Source organism: Lycorma delicatula, chromosome 5 (genome assembly GCF_047948215.1).
Source record: "Lycorma delicatula isolate Av1 chromosome 5, ASM4794821v1, whole genome shotgun sequence".
NCBI lineage: Eukaryota > Metazoa > Arthropoda > Insecta > Hemiptera > Fulgoridae > Lycorma > Lycorma delicatula.
This window is the reverse complement of record NC_134459.1, coordinates 105,061,760-105,088,472: the sequence shown is the minus strand read 5'-3', so window position 1 is coordinate 105,088,472 and position 26,713 is coordinate 105,061,760. Positions and strand designations below refer to the sequence as shown.

At 28.3% G+C, this 26,713-nt stretch overlaps 1 protein-coding gene across 2 annotated transcripts in view; it reads right to left on the bottom strand.

Annotated features, from left to right (window-relative positions):
• Window positions 1–816: 816 nt before the first annotated feature.
• The window catches only part of LOC142325266 (peroxisomal N(1)-acetyl-spermine/spermidine oxidase), a 34,207-nt gene continuing 8,310 nt past the window's right edge, over window positions 817–26,713 (bottom strand). For both annotated transcript variants that reach the window (XM_075366795.1, XM_075366796.1), the window contains exons 2-7: window positions 25,975–26,144; window positions 21,500–21,610; window positions 19,089–19,863; window positions 10,222–10,420; window positions 3,169–3,289; window positions 817–1,276 (exon numbers count right to left, since the gene is read on the bottom strand). In XM_075366795.1, the coding sequence (XP_075222910.1) occupies window positions 1,088–1,276; window positions 3,169–3,289; window positions 10,222–10,420; window positions 19,089–19,863; window positions 21,500–21,610; window positions 25,975–26,144 (1,565 nt within the window). In that variant the 3' untranslated portion in view covers window positions 817–1,087. The remainder of the gene's footprint in view (window positions 1,277–3,168; window positions 3,290–10,221; window positions 10,421–19,088; window positions 19,864–21,499; window positions 21,611–25,974; window positions 26,145–26,713) is intronic.

Genomic DNA, 26,713 nt, shown 5'->3' with positions numbered 1-26,713 from the left:
TGGATGAAAAGTACACAAAATATAAACTGATTAAGAAACAAGCTTTTTGACAACATCATGCTGAATATGTAGAGCAGCTTGGGTTTATTTCCAAATCTGCTTTTAATCATAGACTACTGGCTTAATGGCATCGGAGGTAAAATAAAAAAAAATTATTTCTAAGAAATAAATAGCCCACAATTCTTTTCAACACCACATTTTAAATTAAGGATAACCATTTACGATGAGATTGGGATACCAAAGTTTACTGGAACTTGTAAGCCAAGTATACTAATCCAGTCAAATTCAACTAAATTTTTCAACTAATCAGAACCAGAATACCGCAGCTTAATACAATTCTTATCATACCTTAAAAAAAAATGGGTCTCGCTCTAACACAGGCTTGTGTTATTATATAATTGCACTTTCCCAAGTTAGTAACAGCAAGTATTGAAATCATGAGAGTATAACTCAATATTAGTATTGCTCTCGCTGCTTTGAATCCAATTCATTGGTTATGAAATTTAAGCATAATAAAATTAGTTTTTGCAAATTGCAGATGATATTGGATTAACAATTTTGGAGTACTGTTTCTAAACGGATATATTTTGAAATATATTTCTATCAAAGATATTTAATAAAGTTTAAAATAAAACTAGTCTATACAATACAAAACTTTTTAGTACAAATTGCTGATTAGATTTTAATTTTATTCATTTAAAATTAGTTCATAAGCCATAACTTTTTAGACTTCCTTTAAATTATTTAATAAATAATATCACAAAGCATGCTGCTAATTTATGTAAATTTCAATAAACATTTATATAAGGTGATAAAACAAAATTAAGAAATAATAGTTAGATATAAATTAAATTATGATAGTGAATAATATATCATTAATTACGTCTTTGGACAAATTTATCTTTATACATAAAATAAAATAAAATAGTAATACAATAAAAGGCCTGAGCATTAGCAAAATAACTATAGAAATATATAAAGAGCTGTTACAGTCTTACTTATAATATAGTTCTATTGGTACATATACAATATATATAAACTAAAAATACTATTTAAAAATTTATTATACAGATTAAACTTATTCCATTCAATCTAATGATATTCCTTGTATCCAGGAGCTGAGATCACTTGTTTCATCACAATGTATAACCAGTTCAGGTCCAGGTGAATCAGGTGCTAGTAAAATTTGGGCAGCACTACGACCAGTTAAATATGCTCCATGAACAGTAGAATAAAAACTGCTATGAGTATGTTCACCAGCAAATGCTAAAACAGGCTATAACAAATAAAGTTTAAAACAAATTACAAAAAAATAAAACTAAAATGGTAAACTCTAATAATTACAATGTCAAATAGTTCTATAACATCTCAGTAACTGAAAAAATTAGTACTAAAATCGTGAAAAATTAGTACTAAAATCAAAACACTTTAGTAAACTAATTCCAACAAATCAAATAAGTTAAACAATCCTGGGTTTAGTTTCCTTACCCACCGGGTTGGTCTGGTGGTGAATGCGTCTTCCCAAATCAACTGATTTGGAAGTTGAGAGTTCCAGCATTCAAGTCCTAGTAAGGTCAGTTATTTTTACACGGATTTGAATACTAGATCGTAGATACCGGTGTTCTTTGGTGGTTGGGTTTCAATTAACCACACATCTCAGGAATGGTAGAGCTGAGACTGTACAAGACTACACTTCATTTACACTCATACACATCATTCTCATTCATCCTCTGAAATAATATCTGAACGGTAATTACCAGAGGCTAAACAGGAAAAAGAAATGGGTTTAGTTTCCTTGAATTCTGTTGGAATTTATTAGTGGTTAATGATTGTAACAATATGACTAAAAAAAAATAAAATATATATATATAATCTGAAGATATACAAATAAATCAAATATATAATCTGAAAATATTGAAAATACTTTAAATACATTTTTACTCATACTATAAACAATGAAACAGAATTTGAAAACTTTTTTTAATGAATGCAATTAAATTACCGTTTTAAACAACTGTTCAATATATACATTTTTCAACTTATTTATTTTATAGCATAGAAAATTACAACTTGTCATAGACGTATTAAAATGTATTCCCTTTATTTAATCAATACTTTAATTTCAATTTGATGATGAGGATGGTAATTATTTTTTGTGATTTAAAGCCACTTAAATAAAACTTTAAATTTATTAAATCATGTTTAACTGTTTTTTTTTATTATTTTATAAACTGTAACTAATGATATTAAAACAAAATTTTATTAATGTTAATTTCTTATAATGAATATGAATTACATTAATTAAATATTTTTCAAAATTAACATGAATTACATTATATAGTTACCAATCTAATATGGTAAAACTAAAAAAAAATTTAGTCTAATAAACAAAAACACCTTGGATTCAGTCATCTGCCTGCTAACTAAAATATATTTATTGAACAAGTCCTTTCATTCAATAATTTTTTATGTATAAGTACTACTTTCACATCCCCTGACTATGGAGTGATTTACTATGATTTTATATTAAAGATGGTGAAAATTTAATTTAATTTTTATCTAAAATGATAATTCAGTTGATGTTTGTGATGCTGTTCTCTGTTGGTGATTATTAAGTCTTTACTATCTGATACAATAAAGGTGCTTTTATCAACCAACAGTCCTAGAACAACATAAACTGAATTCCCTTTTTTGATATCTTATTAGCAATCAACAATTAATGCATATAAAGTTAAAAAAAATTAAAGAAACTTGTCAAATTATGGACTTGCTCCTCCTTGCATAATATGCATCCTTTACCTTTTCAAAAATCAACTTCTTTTCTAAATTATATTAACTGTAAGCTATATATGATGGTTCAGTAATATGTGCTTAATTGTAACTGCATACAATACTGTACAGCTATGCTTGATTAAGTTGGTGTGACAAATATATTCTGTATTTTAGTAACTGGTAAAGTTTTAAGTAACAAGTTATCTAGAATAAGTAGCAACACACTACAATGACTGCAAAAAACTACAGTGAATGTGTTCAATGTTTATAGAATCATTTATATCTAATTTCTTTCTTATGTGATTAATGCAAAATAATGAAGTAACTAAAATATAAAGGTAAAAAATTAAATTAAAAGTGAAAAATAAAATATAATTAAAGAAAATTATACTATACTTTAGTTTGTTGTGGTGATGAATAAAGAGGTCTAGCAATGTTCTCGATATCTGTTTGACTAGCACCAACCGCAACCGCTGTATATGAACCACGTGTGTTTGGCTCACTTCGCCACTTTGTTCTGAAAACAAAAAAAACATTAGTTTATATTAGGGCAGTTAAGGAAGAAAGTGGAATAATTTGGGAACTGATTCTAGAGCTTAAAATAAGGAAAAACGTTTATACAAACATATGTCCCAAAATGCTTTGTTATAGAGTACGGTTAGTGGAAAATCTTGCTTGTTTTTTAGTTCCTCAGGTGAAATTAGATCATACTGAAATTTTGAATCCCTTATATATGGAGTAAAACTTGATGGTTTCTTTTTTCTTTTAACCTGAAAAATCAAATAAAACAGTTCCCAGAACTGTTATCTGGTAGTTTTCGTGTAAAATGTAGTTTTTACCTAATGCAAAACAAAAATAATTTGGTTATGAAAAAATTTTTTTTTTAGGTTTAAATACAATAAATTTGTTAAACAACTAATAAATGCATAAACTTTATTATCAAATTGCGGAGAATTTAATTCTGAGAAAATTGATTAATAAAATCTATGAAAAACAAAACAGATCAACTTTTATTATTACAAACAACATGAAAAAAAACTAAAAAAATGTTATGAATTAGTAAAAATTAAAAACAGCTCTTTTAGTACAATCAATTTAGACGCTTGAAAAATTTAAATAATTTTAATTTACTTAAAAAAAAAAAATACTCACCGTGGTTTATATTAACTTAATTTACAATACATAATCCAAAATTCTACCATTGACATCAATGCATTTTTCAACACATTTCCTGCTGCCAACCTAATGATATAACCCTCGATAAAAGCGGCAGCATTGAGAACGACCATCAGTTCATCATGTGTGACTATTTTTAGCTTATATACCTTGCATTTCATCCATCCCTGTAAACAGTAATCTAAGGAAGTATGGTGAATCTAGGTAGCCAATTTACTGGCTCTCTACATCCAATCTTTTTACCAGTAAATCTTTCATCTAAGAATCATCTTACTTCATTCAAGTTTAGATTTCTATTTGTTTCATATTGAGAAATTTTCAAGCACTGTAAAAAATTTCTTGTTTAAAAATTCCAGATAATTTTTCCACATTTTTTCTAGAATAAAAGGGTCTATTAATTGGTTGGCAATCATACTACAACAAACGTTCACTGAAAATCATCGCTGGAAATTTTATTCAACTACAGCACGTGGGTTTTCTTCAGGCTACCAATATGAATTTTGTGTGTTGTTTATGTCATTACAGGTTAAAATAGCTTTATCTAAAATAATATGAACAGAATTTGTCTATGTAAAATAATTGGTGCTGGTTCATTTAATGAAATTAAGTCTTATGTAGTTGTGATTATAATTATTTTTATTGTAAATTGTAAATATTATTCATATACACGTGAATCTTTGTATAAGTTATTGTATCCATAAATGTAATGAATGATAAATTACTGTATTAATGATTGAAATAATTAAAGATTGTAGGGTAGTCAGAGACTGGAACAGGAGTCTCCCAATGAAGTGATGAGCTTGCTTATATACTGTATAAGGAGCCACTGAATCGTCATCAGGAGCTGAGTGCATCTGAAAGGAGCCAAGTGAAGTGTAAAGGGCTGAATGAATCAGACCAAATCCGAAAATTTTTAAATTTAAAAGTCCTATATTAAATGAAAATTAAAGTTCCAACATTTAAACTGAAGCCAAAAAAGTGAACATTTATAAGAGTATTTAAAAATTAAATAAGTCCTTTAAATAATCCTGAGTCTTAACAGTGTTAATTGCTGTTAACTCACTGATAAATCTGCAGTCATCTGGCATGGTCACCACACTGGAAATGCTGAATCTTTTGAACATGATACGGACACAATCCATGAGCATATAATGTCCACCTTATACTGAACTTTGTGGAATGTTGAGTCATGTCAGAATACTTTGCATGCACGTTGTAGGATTAAGCTGTACTACCGTTTCTTTTTCCTGTTTAGCCTCTGGTAACTACCGTTTAGATAATTCTTCAGAGGATGATATGTATGAGTGTAAATGAAGTGTAGTCTTGTACATTCTCAGTTCGACCATTCCTGATATGTGTGGTTAATTGAAACCCAACCACCAAAGAACACCGGTATCCACGATCTAGTATTCAAATCTGTGTAAAAATAATTGGCTTTACTAGGACTTGAATGCTGGAACTCTCGACTTCCAAATCAGCTGATTTGGGAAGACGCGTTAACCACTAGACCAACCCGGTGGGTTAAGCTGTACTACCTGAAGAATCTTTTCATCACCATACACCAGTTGACGTTCAAATGAAACATGAATGCTGGGAAGTGTGATCATTCTTTAATATTTCAAAAGTCTAAACTTATACTAAAAACAGCTACTTTTAATTTTTTTAAATTCATAACATTATTCTGTTAAGTTTTGTTGTGTTTTGATTTTAGTAATAAAAATTAATTTTTTTGTTTTCAAATGTTTTATTACATTATTTTTTTCAAAATTAAACTTTCTACAAGTTTTGATAATAAAATCTTATAAACTTATTAGTCATTCAACAAAGTTACATATTTCAAGCATAAAAAAAAAGGTTTTTTGTCACCAAATTTTTTGTTTTTCAAAACGTTTCGTTTTCTGTTTGATATATGCAAACTACAGAAGATACAATTCTGGGACCTATTTTATTTCATTTTTCAGGTCAAAATCCACAAAACCATCAAGTTTACCTCTTACATAACGCCTTAAAAAATTTCAGTGTGACCTCATTTCTCCAGAGGAACTGAAATCTGGGTGAAATTTTTCACTAGCCATTACTTGATAAGAAACCATTTTTGGACATATGTTTGTGTGAACATTTTTCCTTATTTTAAAGTCTAGAGTCAGTTCCCAAATTAGTTCCCTTTCCTCCAGAATCACTGTGTACATATAATAAAATAGAAAAAAAGGCACACACAAATTTATTTCATCAAACTAGTTAATTACATTATTAAACTTTCAGTTCCTCAGAAAAGAACTGCATTCCCACAGTCCATCTACTTAGTGAATTTTTTTTATAACACTTAACACATAGATTTACTGAACAGTAGTTTTTCTTTCTAGATTATTCCTTCTTCTTAAAAAAAATACATCTTCAATATTTAATGCAGTTAGGTTTTTCATTAAATAATGATTTTTGGAAGTTTCTTCATTACTATCTTTTATTAAAACATATATTGTGAATTTAAAGTAAAACATTAGAGCAAAATAAAACTATTAATAAATTAAAGTGGATATTGATATTAATTCTGAGGGAAAAGAGATTGCGTTTTCAGAATTAATGATGCATGTTCTGATACCAATCATTACAACTTGTATTTCATGAAACTGACAAAATTATTTACAGAGAATCCCATAGCTTATAAATGATTAGTCGATTTTTAATGAATTTTTTAAATAATAAATCAATTTACTTATTATCACATGGAACAACCCAACATAAAAGAATATAGTAGTAAATATTTTTTTTGTGGTTCTGTTTGTTTTGACAAAAAATTTTTAAATAAGAAAATGTAAAAAAAGCTCTAGTAGTCCTTTAATCTCTGCTGTTTTGATTTTATGTAATCAGGTAATTGTATTCAATATGTGTATATATATATATTGTAAATGTTTTTCATTAAGAATGTTTATCTGTATTCTTTTATGTTCTGTACAATGTATTAATTTTTCTATTTAAGTAGATTGTTTAATTATAAGAGAAATATTAAAAGATTAAGAGGTAGATAAATTTTTCACTTGTACTTAAATATTGTCAAAATCTCATAAAAAATGACAATCACAGACAACTTGCAGTCCATAATACTGAATTCCTGTTGAAAAAAGTTATGGCTAAAAAATAAGTAACTTTGTTTACATTGAAACAAGAAAACGTTTTTGTAACTTACATGCAAAAGAGATGAACCATTGGAAGACATTGAACTTAATGATGAGAAAGTTTTAGATTTGTCAAAAGGATCATGTAAGATGAAAATAACACAACAATTGAAGAAAGTAAATACTATTTTAATTATCTGCATTTAAAATTATTAGGTAAAATTTTAAAAATTGTGATGAATTTATTTTGAATGTGATCAAAAATTACCACAGTAAAAAATTTAGAAAAGAAATGGAGATTTTGTTGCCATAAAATGTTTTTTATAAAACAAGGAAAAACACATAACAATAACCAGTTATTTTTGTCAAACAATAACCTAATGAAATTTTTTTCTTTGAATACGGTATTATTTCAATTAAAATTTATTTTGAATTACAAGACGAATAATAAAAGTACATTTTTGAAAAAAATTTAGACTAGAACCTAAACCCAAATTTCAAAATTCAAGTAGAGTTTTACTGTTACATAACCTTTGTATAAATGAAGGAATTATTGTACACGATCTGTAATAATGAAAATTAAGTATAAATAATTATTATAATACCATAATAACGAACTAAGAAATTTGAAATATCTTACATTAAAATTATAAACCACACTTTTGAAAAGTAGTATTATGTAAAACAACTTCAATGTGTATAAGGTAAATATACCTAGGAGTATATACTAAGGGATATACCTAGAGATATACTGCAGCAGCCATAATTCATATATTCTAGAAGGAAGAATATATAATCTACATTCTTTTCTTTTATACAGTTAGAAAACCATTAAGTTACAACTATGATTGATTTCTGCTAAACTATCAACATTTCATTGTCCTAAGCTATGAGTGAATTACTATATCTTGGATACAGTAATGCTGATCAAAGGGTTGAATAATGGCACTATTTTTATCTTTACATTTAATAAAATAACATAATACATTTTTGATATCCTAGGTCTTCATTTCTATCACCCTGCTGAATTTACTTCAATTACCACCATTGATGTCATGTTGCCCATTGAAAAATTCTATCAGCCACGGTCATATAGACCATGGCTGATTCAAACCAGATGACCATTCAAACTTTAGCACCAAGAATGCTGTAGCTATATATATCCCTTTCATATAACGCCAAAATATTAATAATACAAAAAGCAAATTTTTTCAAATTTCAAACACAAAATACAAACACTAACAATTCTATTTCATTCTACAAACAATAAACAAAGTGAATGACGAACTGGATATGTTTTGCTATTAAAATGGTGTACTCAAGACTACATCATATTTTTTCCTTCCTGCCACAAAAAAAAAAAAACATAAAGAATTCAAACATTAAATAAAAACATATAAGTGGAGAATAAAAAATGGAGTTATTCCAGAAATATATCTGATCAACGATTAATTAAAAAATTCATAAGTTCTTATTAAAAAAATTTCTGACCTACAGATACTTTTAAATTATTTTCTAATAACACCTTTATTGAGAAATAGTTACAGAAACTGATGATTATCTTTAAAAACAACATTACAGTTATTCTGTACAGTTAGTAGGTTAGGAATATCACAAAAAATAAATTAAAAATGTAACATTTTTCCAACTTTAGGCTGGCATAGTGTTAACAGTTTTAAGTTTCTTAAATGGTAAATTGGTTGAATAGATACAATCTACTACAACTCAATCAATAATTTAAAAAAAAAACATCTTTACTTCCTCTTGTAAGAAAGTACTTAAAAGTGCTAACAAAAAATCTATATATACATGGGTCATTTGGAAAGTTCTTGGCCTGACACAGAGATGGCGCAAGTATGACCAAATGACTATGATATTTATCAAGTATGATCTTTTAGATGGTTGCTGCAAAGTTGCAGATGCGCGTATTTAGTTGCTTGTTTGTAGAGTAAGCAAACAAGTTTTGGCATCTTCTGAAAAATGAATAAAACTGAAGTTCGAGCTGTTGTTATAAAGTACTGTTTTAAAAGGTTTAACCTTGATGAGCATGCAAAAAAGTTACGATTCCAATTTAAATGATTCTTTTTCTTCATTTTGGACGGTAAAAAGTAGAGTGCTGAATTTAAATATGGTTGTTTATTCATTCAAAATCATAAATGCTCAAGATGCTAAAAAACCATTAGACCACAAAATCATCATAAAATTACATATCACATTAAAAATGATTGCCGACTGAAGATATGCAAGCTTACCGATAACATCTCTATGGATCATGTCCACTTGATTTTACACAATTTTTTGGGTATGAAAAAGATTTCAGCTTGATAGGTGCTATAACAATCGAACAAAAACACATTTATTTGACTGAACACTTCTCAAAGGTGTTTAGACTTATTTAAATGTGGTTCCACTGAGTTTCTTTGATGTTTTATAAGAGTAGATGGAACATAGATTCACCATTATCAGACAAGATACCAGATCAAATAGCGGGTAGAAAAGGAGAAAATGCATCAAAGTAAACAAAAATGGTTCCATCTGTGTCTACGGTTTTTGGGATTCTTGTAGTGTGGAGCTGGTATAAAAGGCAAGACCATCACTGGAGACCATCACTTGGGCTTCACTACTAGACTGACTGAATGGTGTTTTTCAGATTAAACACCCACACCTGGACAAAAAGAAAGTGCTTGTCACCATTATAATCCACCAGCAACATGTCTTGGGTTGTTGTTGAAAAACCCCCATGATATATGCTTTGAAGTACTTCAAAGTACTTCATGTGAAGTACTTCACATGTACTGTATTTGGCAGCTTTTTCTCCCAGAAATTTCTTCCTCTTAAAGAATTGACTGGCTGGATGAAAATTCATTTCAAACAATAATGTCAAAGCTAAGACAACCACTTATTTTTTAGAGCTGGGAAAATCGCATTACACTGAGGGTATTAAAAAGTTGGAAAGTCATTGGTCTAAATGCATTGACTTGCACGGTGGCTGTATTGTAAAATTAAAAAAAATTGTGAAAAATCTTTTGGTTTTTTTTTTTGTCAGGCCAAGAACTTTCTGAATAGCCCTTGCAAAATATCTGAAAAGAATAAAATTCTAAATTAAAAAATAAACAAAATAAAAATACAATATTTGAATAATACAAATAGAATAACATACCGAACACAAAGTTTAGGTTTTGGTACAAAAGGATCATTTAAAAACTTCCTTAATATTTGTGTGCAAGTTTCAGCAACTTGTTGCTGAGGTAAACTTTCCATGTAATCTGCCTCTCTACCAGAAACCCAACCTAATAATAATGTTTCAGTTACTTTTGAGAAAGAATAGATTTTCTTGTACCATGTATGTGACAAATCATCTAAAAAATGAAAAAAATTAATAAACAAGCAATGATTATTACAGTTAAAAAATATGTATTAAAATTATATTATTATAAGCATACTTTTTTCATACAAAATACCAAAGAAATGGAGAAATTCAAAGCAAAAATAACACTGAAATAACCCACTAGAATTTATTATGGGCCAAAATCCCATGAAAAAATAAAAAATTTAATACAATAAGTATTAAATTTCAAGTGTAGTATTAAATTTCAATAAGTATTTAATTTCAAGTGTGTATTTCAAGTGTAGTAGATATTTACTTTGTTTCAGTTAAAATGTTTATAGAATTATAAGGACACTTAACATTAAAGGCTATTGATATCCTTGGTGGGTTACTGTTTTTTGACAAATGGGCTCATATTCAGTTTCAGAATGAAACAATAACATTTCAAATGTTTTGCTGACAAAATTTGTTAAATTGTTTTTTAATCATGTCTTATATCTTTTCTTAATATTTAATTTAATATTTTAAGCGCACATCAGTATTTTTGAATTAGAAATGGAATCCATTAATCTATCAACATTAATACTAAAAAACAAACAAAACAAACAATTAAAAACTTTCATTTTTACAGTAATACAATTTCAGAGATAGTATAAAGAGTTTAGCTGTTTGATTAAATATTAAATTGTCTGTAAATAATCTAAATCAATTATAAAAGGATGAGTTTTTTTTTTACTTTACACAGAAATTTTCAGGTACTTCTCAATAACTGGCAGTTATTTAAATTAGTTTTATTAAAATGTATTTTTCTTCTTTAAGATGCCTCATTTTACTTTTCCATCTAGATAGTTCTATTGGTCTAGAAGGAAAAGTATTGTAATCAGTCCAATTTGGGGATATGCGGTTTTCACAGAATCTTGACATTTTGACACCTTTGGAAATTTTCAATTGTTAATGTTCAAATGTATATATGTGTGTGTTCGATGTTGGCCTATAAATCACCTTACATCTTCAGAACTACTAGGACCGATTTTGACCAAACTTGGTCAGACTACTTCTATATATGGGGTGCCATTAAATTTTCAACTTAGATTCCTCAAGATCAAGGGAGTGTGAACTGTAGAGCAAGGACACCCTCAGTATCTCAAGATTTCACCTAATTAAGGTCATATTTTTCTTAGGCACATTTGTTAACAATTAAAAAATAATATCTGTAAAAAATGTTTTTTGCGAAATTGCATCCTACCCCAAAAATGCTGCTGTAATAATCTGTTATGTTGTGACATCACAGGCGAGCAGTAGAATTAAATAAATGAATAATATTTAAAATGTAAAAAAGGAACTTGGTCTGGCTGGGTCTCAAACTCAATCGTCCAGTTGTCTCAGTACCTGGTGAGTTAATCCTCACAGCTACACCAGTCTACCAACCGTACAAGTGAAATTTGTTCTATGTAAGTTGTGAAATTAGTTTAGTTAGTGCCGACTGCAGCCGCTAGTACCACCACACCCGTATAAATTAAATACGGTATGTATATGTGCTTTAGTTAGATTCATTGAGTGATATAAACAAAAAAATACTATACTTAAATAAAATGATAAATATTTTAAATTGTATGTGTAAGTTGTGCATCAGAAAAACCCACAGTTGTAGGGGGTTTCTTGGAACGCGGCTTTAGCCATGTGATGGGAAGTCCTACAACTCTGTTGTCAGCTTTTCCTGTTTTTCTTTCATTGGTTGGTTTGCTTATTCATTTAGTTCTAATTCTAGTTTGTTGCTTGTTTGACTTGAATTTGTGGGAGCTGCTAAATTCAGAAGTGCTGTAGTATTTTTTTAGGAACAAGGCATTATTTTTGACTTTACTATAACCATAAGATAAAACTGTACTTCTGGAATGGAATAAAAGCAGCAATGCAACCTCTGCTTTCCAGTCAGCGGCAGACTGGAAAGCAGACTTCCAGTTGTCACTTCAATCTATTTATTTCTGATGTGGAAAGTTTATGTTAAATTCTGCAATATCAACTAAGTAATATTAAGAATACTATGGCCAAGTGAAATATCGTATTGTGATTAAGACAATGGGATGATTATAGGTGGATGAGAAACTATCACAACATAGAAAATTTTTCCACAGCAGTGAATTTCAGTAGACAATGAGAGGAATTTAATCAAATGTCTGCGGCTGAATTTGCAGACATCACTATAATAATGACAGAAATAAAAAAAGGAAATTTCAGCATAATACCATATTTTATTACAACTTCTGATGGATGAATATACTGTATGCAAAAATTGAAAGTTATATCTATCTACAAATCAACCATCATATAATTTTATTTATCTATTGATGAGAACTCAAATCTAGCACACTAAAGAATGTGAGATTCTATTAGTTGAAGAATATAAAGTGAGGAGAGGATAGAAATTCCAGTGATGTGTAACACTAAATTCAAGTTTAACACTAAAACCAAGTTTATAGTCCATATAAAACCAAGTTTATATTCCACTAGTGGTATACAAAGAATACCAAATTCAGTTAAATAGTGTGAGTTATTTTTGTTTAGGGCTTTAGATTAATTAAAAATAAGTGAAAATTATGATCAAGTTAGTTATAAAAATAATGAAATTATAAAAATGTGCCAACAGATTAAGTGGCAGCCAGTTAATAGGAAAAAGACTGACATAAGTAACTTTGTTACTGTTCATTCTCTCATCCATTCTCTAGCAATAACAGGCTTACATTCAATTACAGACCCTTTATTATAGATGTATTTTGTAACATAAAAAAATATCTAGCCTGACTGGGATTTTAACCTAGAACCTTTCTAACAAATGATAAAAACCTAGCACTCCATCATACAGGTCAGCATGATAAAAAACAAACGTTACTGAGTGTAACAACTTTTTTTATAATTCATTAACATATTTAATGAGCCATATTAGTTTTTTAATTTAACAAAATACAATTAAATTTAGGATTTTTCCTATAAAAATCACTTTTATTGAAATTATTTAATATAATTTATTTTGTTCATTAAAATTACATGCATAATAAACATTTCTTTCGTGCAATGAAAAAGATATGAATTATTATATAACAACAGTTACATCATTTGGTTGTAGAAAAATAATATGGTTTTAATTAAATTATATAATAAAATACTGGTATAGCTTGTCCAAGCCGATCAGTCCAAGCTGATCTCGGCAATCAGATCAGTCTTCCATTTCAATTATACTGTATATATACAGTATAATTTGTTTTTATTTTTTAACTTAACTAATTTTTTTATACTAATTTACGGTATAATTTTTTTTTGTAGTATTTTTTATACTAATGTTTATCCAATTAATAAACAAACTCACATCATAAATTTAAAAAAACTTTTTCTTATATTTATATAAAAAGTTAAATAAATTCATAACTGAATAAAACAATACATAAATATTTTAGTTAACTTATTTTTAAATACTAAAGTAAAAACCTTGAAATGTAGGTATTTCTTATTTTTATAATTGTTTTTACTAACTCGACAATTCTTTTTTCAGTAGAACTTTTACACTTTATGTTATAATGCATTTTATTATGAATTTTGTAAATAGCACTAATAATATAAATAAATAAAAAAAAAAATTACTAAGTTGCCTAACATATAGCACTTCACTCCCTACTGCATGTTTTCGTTTTCTTCTGATGAACTATCGTTTCCCAAATTGATAACACTTCAGTTTGTTGTTCTAGAGATCCTTGCAGCTTGCGATACTCATCTTTGTTTTTTTTAATATGTTCACAACATTTTATCCAGTTCCTTGACTGAGAGTTCTGCAAACTTTTTATGACAAATTTCCATTGTTGCAACTGTCATAAATTGTACATTTTCAGCTGCGATCCATTTCTTCACCCATTCTCATATCATCTCGATGGGATTCAGATTGGGATGATGTGGAGGTAGGTGTAAAACAGGGAACCCACCTTCCTCCAATATCTTATCTATCTTATATGATTTCAGATGACCATTATTTTTTTAATTGTCTTATACAACTGAACTTTCGTCGAATTTTCATGGAATGCTAAACTGTTAGTCTGAAGCCAGTCAATCATTGATTTTTTGTTGATGCTGAATTCAGTGCTCAGCTTTCTGCAGCATTGTAATAAGAAACATCTAAAACAACAACACTATATACTGGCAAGTTAGGCATTAATTTTTCTCTTTATCAACTTTAAAAACATGTTGCAGTTCATCTGAGAATGATTTCTCACCTGAGGAAGATTTGGCTTTCCATACTGTCAAGCATCTGGAACGAATCCCATTTCACCATCGGTGTGGATAATTATTATCCTTCCTCCTTTTGAAATCGGCACAGCAAAACACTCAGACGCATTTGAAGGTTACCAACATTTCTGTTGGCGATGAGAACTTAAAATATAAATCTCATTGATGTAGATGAGGTCTTCCTTCAACTTTATTCAAATACACAAACTATTTGTACTGAATATCATGTTTTTCAATAAGAATTGCCCTGTTATTTCTGATTCTCTTCCATTTGACATCCATGCATAACAAAAGTGTCTATAAGCTACTCCTTTGCTCATTAAATACCCCATCACTTTTTAGTTCTGCGGTAAGTTTCCTTAGAGAAGGCAAGCAGCCCTCAGTTAAGTAAAATTCTAACACTTTACATTGTATTGCATTCCGATCTAAACTGTCTGGGTTTGTCTCTTCCTTTTTGTATTTTATAACTTTGCGAGAACTGAATTTTTTCCGAAGCTATTTCACCAGTAATTCAACAAACTGTTCTTTTAGAGACTCCTGTGGCACATGTAACATGTTCTACAACTTTTTGGGGTCACTAACAAACACTCCAACTGCAGCTTCTACTGTCATGTAATTAAAAACGTTGTGTATACTTTCTTTCTCTTGGTGGTGAATGTCTCTTCCATGTAAATTAGACATAATATGCAATATCATAAAATCAATTCACTACCATAAGAATAGAGCCAACAAAAATTTACTAATTTAAATGAATAAATTACTTTTAAAATTTCACTTAAGACTTCAACTAGTTTCAAGAACTGAAACTCAAAGAATGCTATAATCGGACAATAACTTACTCTTCAGACACACACAATTAACTGAACAAGTTTTAATACATGTTGATGGCTGATACTAGACTGACCAACCACATTAGAAAAATCATTAAATAAATAAGAGTAACAAGAAAGGTGAGAATTTATTTAGAGATTTAAATTTTAAAGAAAAACCTGAGCCTTAACAAACTTCCTGCCAAAAATTATATGATTCATGTTATTGTTTATAATAATTTAATTTATAATATTATATATATATATATATCATATTCAACTGCAAATACAGTTAAATTAGAACAGAATCATTTACAAAAACAAGTTAGTCTCTTAATGAATTAGGAATGATCTGTATAAATAAGAGAATTAATGTTTCATCTGAATGTTTATAATGACACATCGTTTGGTTATTATTTACACAAACCTAAATAAAGAAATTGTTCTTGTGTATGATCCACTGCCTAGGCTAGCATATGGTTGTTCGCTGCTCCCAGAACAAAAGACGAAGAGCATAGCATAAACAGTTGAGATCAATCTTGGGCTTGTTTGGCTTGGATATTATGCACAGTTATAAAACTATAAATAAATTTACTTTGACCTAAACACTAATCAGTAACAGCCAATTAGTCTGCATAATATTTCATTGAATAATATAATATAGTCAGGATTAAATAAGTAACTAATACATATAAGATGTGAATTTGTTTATTGATTGGAATAAACAATAGTCGTACCACATACATACTGTCTTTAATCGAATAGCATTATAAACCCGTGCTTGATAGGTAGCAAGGCAAGATATACAGCTATCCTGTTCATCAGATATGGGCCAATTTGGCTTGGACAAGCTATATATATAAGTAAATTAAATGTTTGTTTTAACAGTTATTATTATTATTAACATTCATAAAAAAAGTTAAGACTTAGATAGAGGATTATTTAGTATACATTAATTTCAGAGACCAATGCAGTTACAAAAATTTCATCAGTAAAATAAAAATGACTACAAAAATTACCAGATTACTAGAATTTTAAAAAGAAAAGATTGTCCTACTTAAAATTCAGTACTATTATTTTTCTTTTTTACTCAACTTATACTGTCAAAATCAACTGATTTTAATAGTTGATAAAGGTGTACTTGCTAAAAGATATTAATGTTTTAAAAATGTGTTCACGCCTGCAAAATATTTATAGAAATAAAAAATAACTAACACAATGTGTATACATTGGTTGTTTTTTATAATTTAGATTTATGCCACGTATGCAAGCACGTAAATTACTAAAATGTGCTTTCTAGGTGGTGAAACCTCGTGGAGAATTATTTTCATAAGAACCCTGCATTTAATAAATCCATAACATTTTTGTGACTCTAAGCACTGTACTAATAGTTCTGTAAATAATAATCTCGCTCATTTTCCACTAAATTTAAAAAATTGGACTCTACAATAAAAAGTGAATTAATAAAATGAAAATTAAATAATAATTAGCAAAATTAGCAAATTTGATCATGAATGTTTGGCCAGTATCAAAAATGGTTTTCTTCAGCAATATTGTAAGCACGATTTTCAGGAATACCAGATGTTACAGATGACTGTTGCAGAGGTATTTTTTACCTTCCTATATTAAAAAATATATCTTTTTCATATTTTTCAAAATCTTGGCAAAAAAATGTTTACTGAAAACAAACGAAAGCTAAATATATAATAGTGCACTGAAAAAGACTTAAAATTATAGATAGTAGGAGAACAGTCCCAGAAAAAAAACATTAGATTTAAAGAGGGGTGATGTCAGCAGTACAGAAGGTGAAGAGTGAAGGGAAGATAACCAAGAGTGAAGGGGGTGGCCCAGGAATAAAACCATTCTTCCACTGCACCTCTCTGCTTAGGAAAAGTAATAGCAGTCAACATTTTAAAATGGACCATTTTATGAAACTTTGTATAAGTGTCATTTTGCATGAAATAAGGAACTTTATTGCAGCTTAATAAAAGAAAATGCATCTGGCAATAACTGTGTTGCAAACACACAAAAAAGCCTAAAACATCAAGTTAAAATAAGACTTTGATCAAACATTGTAAAGGAGGGAATCTGATCTGTTCTAGGGCTTCTGCACCACTGTCTCTTATGAATCAAACACGATCGCACTGTTTACACCATCTCGGAGGTAGAATGTCACAATAATGATTAATATTTAGCAGCACATTGTAGACTAATTGAATACAATGCATTTAATAACTGCATACTAATTTGTCTTCTACGCCATAGAAAATACTATTTGTAACACTCACCAGACTTGGTTCAAATTACAGAGCACTTATGAAAATGATCTACCTTAATCCACGAGCACAAAAGAGCATTTAATATGGTTAACAAACAGTGTACTGTTCTGCAATTGGTATTACTAATTCTTAATTTTTCATATGTATAAACGTTTAATTCCTTTACTTTTTAAATAGTGACCTAATTAAAAATATGGCCTAATTAAGGTCATATTTTTGTTAGGCACATTTGTTAACAATTAAAAAATAATACATTTTGCAAAATCACACCCGCACCCCAAAAAAATGCTCTAAACTACTGCTACATTGTGACATCACAAGTTAATGGTAGAATTAAATAAATGAATAATATTTAAAGTATAAAAAAGTAACTTTGTCTGGCTGAGTCTCAAACTTAGTCGCCCAGTTGACTTGGTACCTAGTGCATAAAACACCAGTCTGGCGACTGTACAAGCAAAATTTGTTCTATGTAAGTTGCGAAATTATGTAAGTTTAGTTAGTGCTGACCGTTGCCGTTAGCACGGCCACACCCGGGCAAATTAAATATGATATGCGCACGCACACTTTAGTGAGAACCATTTAATTAAATAAATGAAAAAAATATTATATTTAAATAAAATGATAAATATTTTAAATTAAGTTGTGTGTGTGTAAGCCACGCATCAGAAACAATCCACAGTTGTTGTAGTACTTTCCCAGAATACGGCTTCAGCCATGTGACGGGAAAGTCCTATAACTGTGTGTTTGCTTTTTTTATGTGAGGTTGGGTTCAATTAATTTATTTTTAATTAATTATGGTTAGTTTATAATTATTATTTTATTCATAACTATGTTGCCTAAACGAATCACTGACAACAATTCAGCAATTGTTATTTGTATGATCTCTGACTGAAATGCCAAACAACTGGATTACAAAGGTAATATGAATGTTTAAATGTGATTAAAAATAAATACATTTTTAACTTGATTAGAAATTAACTTCTGTTGTATCACTGACTACCTAACATCTGATCAATAACAATAGTAATTAATCAGACTGGATGTCCTCTTAAGAATAAAACCTTATTTTAAATGTGATCAACCTGGTATGAACATATTTTCCTTTGATTTAATTATATTATTCCTTGACTAAACAAGGGAGGCAAATAATATACAGAGCCTCCAAAAGTTTATTTAAAGTTAGAGAAAGTTCTCTTCAACTTTCTCTTACTTTAAATGAAACATTTTATGATTTTACCTTTTTTGATTGAATAACCTAATCTTTCTAAATCTAGTCTATTTAATATTGTAAGGAAAATTGTTTCAAACATGGTTTATCTCAATAAATATGAAAATTAGTTACCTTTAACAGATGATTCAGAATCAGTATTCCACAGAAGCATCACTTCTGTTACATCAGGATTTAAAAATGGTCTATCATAAGCTAAAAATATTTTATCTACAGTACCAAACAATAATTTATCTATCGATTCAATTTTATACTCAGGAAGTGGAGGTGAAAATAAACACGATGCTTTTTCTTTAAGAACACCTAAAGGAATAGTACATATCACATGATCAGCATAAAACTTAACACCATTTTCACATATCACTTCAACATTTGATGTCGATGATGAAGATAACGCACTTAAATTATATACTTTACTTGAATTATCACCACCACTACAACTGCTTTTATCATAATCAACATCACAGTTTTTACTATCGGTGTCTGAGATATCTTTTGATTTTTTTCTACGAACAGGTGGTACATCTTCAGTAACTGTTTTGTCAGAATCATCTGAATCATTACCCGGATCACTAATACCTGAATCATTACCAGGACTAACAGTCTGTGAAATATTATTCATCCAATTAATTACTTTTACGGAGTGATCAATTAAAATTGATTCCGGTGGTATACCTCGAGAAACCGGGCCAAGAATGCTGCTGTACCCAGATGGTAAAACGATATTACCACCTTGTAATTCAGTATAACTACCGAGTTCTAATAAATCGATTTCTGACATAGAACTGCAACCACTAATACAAGTTTCTCGTTTTAATAAACATTCAAATATTAAACGTCTTATTCTTCTTTCTTCTGGATCAGAAATTCTTTCTAAATAAAGAGCCACCTGTAAATAAATGTATCATACATATTACTTTAACATTTAATTAAATAATTTTTTCATTCAGTAATATAAAATATTCATAATACACAGATTAGCTTTCCACAGCTAGAAACCTGGTTGATGAATAATTTTAAATTAATAAACATTACAGGTATAATAACATAAGTATAAGTATATTTGATTGATCCTTGAAAGCAACTGAAAAGTTGCTTAACTGAAAGTTAGAAAGCAACTGACAGAGTTTTCAGAGTCTGTTAGTTGCTATCATTTTATTTATTTTTACACAATTTAATTTTATTTTTATTTTTCGTTAAAATATTCATCTAATCCACTTCATTTACAACAATCATTCATTAACAATCACCTTTAACTTTGTGCAATTTGGAAGATCTTTACTAGTAAACACTCAAGAGACACCAGTACATAACTAGATACTTTAATCTACTTGTTCGGTACCAGTACCTATCAGTTGTTAAACTGTTAACAAAAAAAACAGGTTGCTCATGGAAATGGTATAACCATTACAAAAAACAAAAATCAGCCTATATATGACATTAGGAAAAAAGAGAGGGGTAATGGTTTCTTCTTCATGGAGCTGAATAAACTCCCACACATCTGCTTGCTAAGTTTTCCAAAATTGCAAATATGCAGCTCAGTGAGTGACATCTTGTAACACCTTGTACCACAGGGATTTCAACATCACTGACTGACGGGTCCTCTCACCATAACTCTGTATAGTACCACTTGTACCTCAGATACTGTACATGAGTCACAGACATAAAAATTACCAGGACAGATAGGATAATTAATGTATTGAATTCTATAAGAAGTAATGCCATTATATTTGCATATACTGCCTCCAACATTTAAGGGAGAAAATCCAAGAAACTAAACAATAGCATCAGTATAAAAGTAATAAAAAAAAAAAACTTTTTTCAACAAGATTTACTTGTCTTATTGTATGATAACAACCTTCAAAACAATAAATATTTTTCAATAACAAATTTCCTTTATGCTGAATATATAATGGGTTACTTGCAAAAAAACTTCATGGAAAATGTTATGTTCATAAGCTGAGTGCACTTCTTGTACAATGGTAAGTGATTATGTGGTTTATTATCTGATAATATATTAATTTAATGAGAAATGAAATAATTACAAGCTATAATGTTTGAGCCAGCACAAATTTCTAATAGTAAATGGATATTGAAGAAAGGTTTTAAAAATTTTAGTTTTTAGTATATGAAAATATCAATTTAATGCCAAGTAATCAGTAACATATATTTATTTTTAACTATAGCTAATACATCTGCAACATGAATGACAATTGCACAGGGCAAGAATAAAATCAAGGGAATGAGAAATGTGAAACAATAAACGGCATGTTGGGAGAAGATCTAAAATAATACAGACTATAGAGAAGGCTGGATAAAGAAATTCCATGAAAAGATAGACATTAAAAACATCATTGGCTTTATTATTTACATGCAGCGGTGGAAGAAATAACTTATACGAAAAATCATTAAAATAAAACTTGGAGAAAGATAAATATTCAGTAGATGTAATGTTCTACGGCTGTATCCTTAATAAACTTGAATTAAATGAAACTGCAAAGTGAATAATAACAAAAAAAACTCACTTCAAGAGCAATGTGTTCACCAACACTTGCAATTCCTGCTGGAGGTTCATACTGGCATAAAAAGTATTCTTCACAACGATGAAGGAAACACATATATGCTTCATATATTTCCTAAAATAAAACACTAAATTAATTTTAATCTATATTATAATAAATTCTAAATCTAGATTATTTTAAATAGATTTATCTATTTATATATTAGGTTCTTTTAAAATTTTTAATTTTTATTTCAACATTATAGGCACTTATGTGTTAGGTGAATGCTTAGAAAATAATACACTAGATTCTTTTAAAAGGTTTTATTTATTTTTTTTATATTTTATAAAATATATTTTAATATTATAATATTACATTATAATATCTGTGCTGAGTGAACTGATCAACAATAAAGCTAAAGTCATTAATTTTAGACAGGAATGACTTGATTGAATTGGAATGTTATAAGGTGCGATTAAGGGTGTTTAGTTTGCTGCAACTTCATGAAATTAGAAATTCAGAACCCATCAAACAGCAATATTTAGAAACAAAAAAATTAGCATGAAAGAATTAAATGAGGTAGAGTATACTGTTTGTTTTTGGAGAGCAGTTCAATGTTAAGATGAGGAAATTATTTTACAATGGTAATGGAATAGAAATCCAGGATTGTTAATTTTAAAAACATCTTAAGCCCTTCAGTTGAAAATGATCAAATTCTGTATGATGAACCTCTGGTTTTGAAACTTAAGTTAGAAAATATTTTTAAATGACAGAATTAACAAATGTGTTGGACAAAGCCACAAATAAAAAAGTTCCAAGATATGACAGAATTCCTTATGAGTTTTTCGAGAATGGAATGCATCAGAAAAAGTTTTACAAAAAATTGTTACAGGTTTATAATAGAATATTTAATAAAGATGTACTGCCAGATGATTTAAAAGGAATCATTTCGTTCCCATTACATAAAAAGTGTGATGCTTCTAATTACAGAGGAATACAATTCGGTTACTATATTAGAAAGCTTTTTGCAGGGTTGCTATTAAAATAGGCAAGTAGAGTGGGTTGGTGAGAACATGATATTAAAGGAATTTCAAGTGGATTTAGAAAATGTTATTCAGTGATTGACAATTTTAGTCAATGATTAATGAATAAAGAGTAAAGTTAATACTCATATTATGTAAATGACAACACTTTTTGTCGTTACATTTTTTTGTCAACATCTGCTGTTTTTGATTACATAACAGACAAGTGTTAATTTTTAAACCAAGTAAGATTGGTAACTCTTCAAAATTATTTAAAATTTTACAAAGTATATATAATTGCATATCAATGGTGGTTTGGGATAGAAAAGTGATCATATAGATATGATAAAAAAATTATAGGAATCTAGATATAGATCTGTCATCAATTTTGAAATTCATCTTCTGGATAATGTGAGTAAGGCTAAGCATACTATCAATCAATACCTTCAATTCAATCTTAAATAATGATAAGATATCATTCGCTGCTAAATTACAAGTTTTCAATGCCATTTGAGGATTTGTATTATGATGTGGGTTGGCAAGGAGGTGCACATGTAACAGGGTTTCAAAATATATGAGTAGTTGAAAATGTGAAAAAATCTTTTATTAAGATATCTGGTTTACTAAATTATGCACTGGATTACTGCTTGTATCTAGAAAATAAAGTTTATCCAACTTTCATATATAAGCTGAAGTTGCATTTAAACTATGCTTAGAAGTATTACATGTTGCGTCTAGATAGATACCCAAAAGTTTTATTGAAGAAAATAAATGTTAAAAATATTTCTGGTTGAAAGACTGAATAGTCTCAGTCATGAGTATAATGCTCCAAAGGACTGGTTTCCAATGAAGAAGTGTAAGAAAAATAATATACTAACTCTTATTAAGTCCACCTTTAGTATTTATACTATTCCCACAATTCCTCAGTAGTCAAATGGATTTATATAAAAAAAAGGTTGGATTTTAATACTCCAGTACATCTATCTACAGATACTATTTTTGTGTTCAAGTACTTAAGGATGGAACGAACCTATTAGAACAAATATAACTATTCTATAGAACTTAAAGTATTCTTTGTGTAATAGATGAGTGGATGAAGATACATGCCCTATCCTTTGTGAATTGAGAATAAGGTACTTGCATAAAAAATTATTGGATTCTGATAAACTGGTGACAAATTTAAATGGTGAAAATTGAATAGAATTAAGCCAGTTTTGCAAATATACATGGAAATATCGATATACATTTTTTGAAGAATTTAACTATAATTTACTATCATTTCAAGCAGAAGTTCAGTATAGTAGTTTTATTAACCATATATATATCTGAGCAAATTAGGTAAGAATGTAAGAAAGAAAATCATTTGAAGTTTTAAGTTTAGAACAAATAGCATATGAAAGCCAGATGCTATGTAATTTCTAAATTTTTTGTAACATATCATAATTTACAAAATACATGAATCAATTTTGGTTAACTTATTAATTTTTTTTAATTTGGTTACATAATTTTATTTGAGAAATAGTATTTTGAACAATGAGTGCAATATTTTCCAAAATAGCTGAATGTATAAATATATGCATACAATTTTTTTCAGTACATATAACAGTGTTATTTATAAACATAAAATACAATTATCGCCTCCTAAGTAGAGCATATTTAAGGGCATATACTTTATACATTGTCATAGGATAATATTTCATTTAATCCTAAAAGTTCAAAAATTAATTAATAAAATAAGCTATATTTTTTTCTGGGAAAAAATCAAGAACTGTAATTTTTTTTAAATCTGTTAAATTCATCAATCATTTTATAACCACGATTGAAAATGTAAAATTAATATATTTTCCTTCTTTTAATAACCTAATCTAGCGTGTCACACTGAAATTCTCATAAAAATTAAAAAGAGATATGAAAACAAATTAAGAGGCCAACATTATCAATTATCATACTAATAAAATAATAATAAATAAAATAAATTATATAAAAATCTCAATCCACAGGAATGAAATAGATGGATTAAAATGTTTGTATCATATATAAATATAATTCCATGGTTAAAAGTGAGTATAGGGTTATTCAGAGGTTCAACTTAAATCTAATCCTAAATCTACAAGTACCTGAACTCTTTAGTACTGAGAAAGGAAAGGAATAGTTCAATGGAATAAAATCATCTTGGGAATAAAAACTGGTTTCATTTCTTTCTTTATTTTTAAATTGTTATATTACAGAAATAATTTAATCTGAGAGTATTAGTAAATATACCAATGTTATTCAGATCACTGTCACTGTACTCACCTACAGACCAATACTGGTTTGCTCATCATGCAAGATTTAAATATTACTTGAGAGATCAAAAGTTTAATATGAAAAATCAGGTACACAAAAACAATAAAAATATCATACAATGGATGATTATGTGGTTTGTGCAAAAATAAGTAATTTAGAATTTCTAATTAGAGATTATTTTATTATTAACATTGGTAAAAAACAAATTCAGAATATATATATGGTAATTTAATAATATGCATAAGATTTCTTATCTGAAGTCTCGCTCTTTCTTAAAACCAAAATTAAAAAAAAAAAAATAATACCTTAGCATAAATGTAGATTTATTAAACACAAAAATAACCCCATTTTATTCTTGAGAATATAATAAATAGCTGCACTGTGAGCACAATTTAAAATTTCTAGATTTACAAATTACCAAAAGTTTTATTGAATAAACATAACTATGTATGCTTTTAATAACATATCTATGTTTTTCACAATGGCCCATCCTATGTCTGACTGTTAGATATTCAGTTCCTTTTTTTCTTTAGGCCAAAACCTGAATTCCACTGTTTAAGATCACCTAATAGGTGTGTTCAAATGATACAAAAATTCAATATTGATAAATTGCTTTTGCAAAAATTTCACTCCATACTAAATTCAGAATCCCAGAGTAGCAGCAAAAATATACAAAGATTGTAAATATTACAAAATACTTTACATAACAAAGAAGAAACAGCAGAATATAATAATAAATCAAACCTTAATAATTATATAATAAAACCTTCTACTTGGGTTCACGTTTCACTTTCTTTGTCATGACAACCTTAAGTATCATTTTACAGCTAAGTTGGGTCACATTAACTGAAGCAAATTTAAATTAAGAATTAAAATACAGACACTGTCCCATTAAAAAAAATATTTAGCTGAATATTATTAAGTTATCAGAATTAATTTAATATATACTTTCAAATTTAAAAAAAATAATTTTTCTGGTTATTAATTTTTATCTTTCTGTTAAAAGAGTTTTATTGTGAAAATAAACTTCAGTTGTTCTAGTTAAATAGACAACACAGACAAGTAATTATCTCTAAAGTTACTCAGATAAAAAAAATTAGTGAAGTTAAGAGAAAATTATAAAACCAATTAAGATTATTTCTAAAATTTTAAACAAAATTAATAATACTCGGGGGAAAAAATATACTATACCTGTAATAATTTAAAAGGAACTTGCTTTCCATCTTCTGTTGCAGCAACAACTTTATGTGGTTTTGGTATATTTACAATATCAATTAATCCATTAGCCATAGCTATTTCATACATTGGGTTACCTAATACACCATGGATCCAATTAGCACCAAGTTCAACTCTGTGCTTATCTAAAAAGAAAAAAATACATTTATATATTAAATATTCTAGATACGGAGCATCAAAAGTTATTGTTTATCTTAATGAAGCTCAGTGAAATTATAAAAAAATTTTCAAAATGGAATATGAGTAGTTAAATATATTTTACATAGAGTTGAAAATTATGACCATCACAGGTTTCTGCATAAGTCTAATTGTTCAATGGGATTTTGAAACACATCTTGTACTATTTGGGGAATTATGTTATCTATATAATTTAGTATATGTTCATATAAACTATACCCACGGTTCCAATCCTTGCTCTGTGACTTGAATTTATGATCCTGAATAGAAAAAGAAATATTGCAAATAGCAAAACACCCATAATGATACAGAAATGTATTTCAGAAACAACTGAAACACAACCTTTGCAGATTTATCTCAAATCATTCAAAATGGTGCACCATCATGTTAAACCCTCTTAATGATAATTATTTTTTAATAAGAGTTGTTATTTTTAATAATAGTTTGTGATTAGAATAGTTGTTATTGTTCAGTAACAGTTATTAATTGTTGAATTAAGAGATTTCATCTTTTATTC